This window comes from Opisthorchis viverrini (genome assembly GCF_000715545.1).
Source record: "Opisthorchis viverrini unplaced genomic scaffold opera_v5_49, whole genome shotgun sequence".
NCBI classification, from domain to species: domain Eukaryota; kingdom Metazoa; phylum Platyhelminthes; class Trematoda; order Opisthorchiida; family Opisthorchiidae; genus Opisthorchis; species Opisthorchis viverrini.
In genome coordinates, this window is record NW_008751705.1 from 642936 (window position 1) to 646601 (window position 3666).

The 3666-nt window shown below is 47.9% G+C and overlaps 1 protein-coding gene across 1 annotated transcript in view; it reads right to left on the reverse strand.

Annotated features, from left to right (window-relative positions):
- Nucleotides 1–261: 261 nt before the first annotated feature.
- Nucleotides 262–3666, reverse strand: part of T265_03421 (hypothetical protein) — a gene marked incomplete at both ends in the record, with an annotated part of 17409 nt that continues 14004 nt past the window's right edge. The window contains one exon of the mRNA XM_009167905.1: nucleotides 262–1882. Coding sequence (XP_009166169.1) covers nucleotides 1047–1882 — 836 coding nt within the window. The remainder of the gene's footprint in view (nucleotides 1883–3666) is intronic.

Here is a 3666-nt window from a genome sequence, read left to right on the forward strand (position 1 = left end):
GTCACTTTTGTCGGATGCAAGTTCTTACCAGTGTCATGCACTAAACTGTCCCAGTATCTGAACCCAGTACCTCTTGCCCCAAACAAAGTTTGTATAGCGAAGCCAGTTTATCGAAAGCCTGTGTCGAAATGTTCAGATCGGCTGGAAGCTCGTGTTTAGGTCAACTTATGTTTATCCCCACACCCTCGTTTGTACATCGCGATGCTTCTGTGTCTTCAGGCCCCGGTTGTCTAACACCAAGTGGTTGTATCTGCTGCAATACGATGCAAAAATATATCCCACCAAAACGATAACTTATCAATATGCAATGGAACGATTTTTTGCTCCAAAAACGGCTGAAAAGTTAGGAAACATGGGTTTTCCGGGGTGGGGGGGGGGCGGAGATGGATAGGGGATTCGGGGCAAAGTGAGGGGGGAAAGACATGAGGAACCCCAAGCGAGGTTTAACGGGTTATGGATAGGCTGGTTGATTGTCACTCGGGATTGGTCGCACAGATACATACACACGCACGCACGCACACACACACACGCACGCATGCATACACTCATCCACTTTGAGCGTCACATCCCGGCAACGATGAAGAAAAAGACGAACAAGCAAAACATGCGATCTCAGAAACCGCAAAAAGGCGAAATGTCATCGGAATCGACCAACTGACAAGTGTGGTTATGAACACATGGGGGGAGAGAGAGGATAATCTAGGGTCAAAACGAGGAAGCTCGTGATGACAGTAGCAGCAACAACAACAGCGGCAGCAGCAGCGTCAGTGACGATAGGATTGGTAGTGGTGGAACTAGTAACGGTGGCAGCGGTTCGATTGGAACGCATAAAAGCGGTAGTGGATTTACGAGCATTTTGGAGCAAAATGTGATAAAACGTCAGAACTACGAATTGTTGTTGTTGTTGTTGTTAGCCCTCATTGATATCGCCTCAGTACACAGGCTGCAAGTGAGCCGGACACGGTTGTGACGATACATCGCCTTGCGTATGAATGTAGATCAACAGTCCGAATGTGCCTGCATGCGTGGAATCAGAACAATCTCTTCTAAGCACTGGCCTCAGCCACGGGGGCAACACGAGTGCTGGCGATTGCTGGTTCTGGTGCAGACTGTACAGCTGTCGCTTGACTAGTCGGTCCACTGTGCTCGGTATCCTCTTGGGGTGGTCGGCGCGTTCGATTAAAAGTACGAATCCGATTGCGTCTGGGGAAGCGGCGGCTTCGGGGAGCCCCGCCATTCCATTGATTTGGTCCTCCTCCTGTCGGAACTGGGCCGTTTACGCCGCCTCGTCTAGGATTAGATTCTGTTGTATGTTCGACAGACGCCGTGGAGAGTTCACCATTCCTAGCGTTTTCGTTATTCCGGGTTCCTGGAGCTCCAGCGATTCCACCGCCGCCACCACCACCAGGACCAGAATTACTGGCTGTGAAGCTTCGTATGCGTTGACGACGACGTCCACGTTGGCGACCAGGTCCATCGTTTCGAGCGTTCGACATTGATGTACTTTTTCGCCCTCCACTTTGTCCGTCAGCCGATTCGGCAGCTTCGTTAGATCCGTCTCGTAGACCCGCATCTCCTTGTCGCTGACCACGCGGGGATGCTCCGTCTAATGTGGTGCCAAATATTTCTGAACGAAGAACATGCTGGTCTTCCAAACTGAGACTCCTAATTATCATATCCAATCGAGCCCGAAAACTGACCAAAGCTTCCAGGGGTATACCAATAACGTTTCTGTGTAAATCTGTCACCTGAGAAATATGTAGTCTCTTTCCCCATCGCGTATCACGCAGATCGAAAAAGAAACGACGTCCTCCAGAAGCGCTATAGAGCGATCGTACCTCCGGTAGCTGGTTAACTGATCGATAACGTGTGACCACATCCGCTGGAATGAAAAAAATAGAAGGGTTGGATGATTTCACATTTTAATAAGGGCCACGGCCACACATACAGCAACCGCTTCGCGAAAACAAATCAATAAGTTGAAAAAAACGCCGTATCCTGAATACGGCCGCCGTTGTCATGATAAATCTGGGGCGGCAGCCTGGAAAAACGGATAAACAGTGAAGTCTAGCAGTTTTTATGTGAACGGTCACGGGGAAGGTGTGGAACAATGGTAGATAGGAAAGGCTGTAGACAGACGAAACAATTGGAAAACAGTGCTGAACAGTATTTAGCTAGCGGATTTGTGGCTGGTGTTTCTTTTGAACAGTCTTTCAGGGTAAAGGGAGCTGTGATGACAAATAACACATTCACCCTAGCTTATGATCAGTTATTGCATTTATTTGGTAACTGCTATAGAACGAGTTATAGGAAGAAGTGTAATGTGACAACCATAGAGAGATTAAATACATATATAGACGTAATACACTGCTCGTAAGGTTGCTGAAAACTCTTTGACAGCCCACGACCAGTTTCGCCCGTCTTGGGGCTTATCAGGTAGACGCAGTCCCCGAGTTTCCGTCAACCTTATGTTCTACTTGAACCCAAATTGCACGAATTAAGCGAAATACACACATTTCCAAACTAATTTAATTCTTGCGGGAGACTCACCTGGAACCCAACTGAATTTCTCGTCTATGATGTGTTTAAAACATAAGTTTCAGGTGAGTCTCCCGCAAAAACCAAATTGGTTTGCAAATGAATGTATTTCGCTGATAAAAATACAGTTCTAAGTGTTAACTCTGAGACTTTGAGTAGACCTCATGGCAACGTTCCGTGTCGGTCACGACCCGAATCGTGTTTCCTATGAGAGGCCTAATACTTTGCTTTCCGTCGCCATCTGTTGATCGCAACTCTCACTGAGTTACAGCATGAAGAGCGAACCGCATTGGTCTCGTCTCGAGCCCCCAAATGGGGATGGCAGTAATATGATGTCTCCTAGAAGCCGGCTGAGCCACACAGAAGTTAATTTCGAATATTTGACCTGTCACACTAACTTATAACAACTGGTCTTATGCAAACTACTGAATCACATTTTGCGTTTCACACTCTCAAAGTTAACAAACAATGAGGCGAACCGGATTGCCATATATTTGAGTACGACCTATTTAACGCATGACTAAGGTACGACTCGGGCCGAGTTAGGTTCTCGTTAGAACGTTTTGACGACTGGGCACAGTACTTCGAGCAGCAAGTCAGCTGGCCATCTGCTACCAGAATCCTGGCCTCTAACAAAAAGGTGGATCGTGAATATGGGGTCAACTTCAGCCTCAGACGTGTCCGAGTGTATTTCCCTACTCCAGCGTCGTCATGCTGCTGGTCCTGACGACCTTCCACCTGCCTTTTCCAAGGATGGCGGTAGGCTCTTCAGACAGTGCCTGTCTAGCCTATTTGGGTCTATCTGGGAGGATACCGTCCCAGACAACTGGGGTGAATGGATAGTAGTGCCCATACTCAAAAAGGGTACTCGCAGTGAATGTAGTAACCACAGATGTGTTAGTTTGATACCTGTTGTGACAGGGGGTCCTGACGTCACTGATTCTTCGTCGTCTTACGGTGGCGCGCGAAACCTTGACTCGTGAGAATCAAGCGGGATTTCGACCGGGTAGAGGCTGCTTTGACCACATATTCACACTCCGTCAGGTTAGAGCAACGCCACATGTACAGACGACACGTAATCCTGGTATTCCTTGACTTCTGTTGATCGATCAGTTCTGTTAACTACAC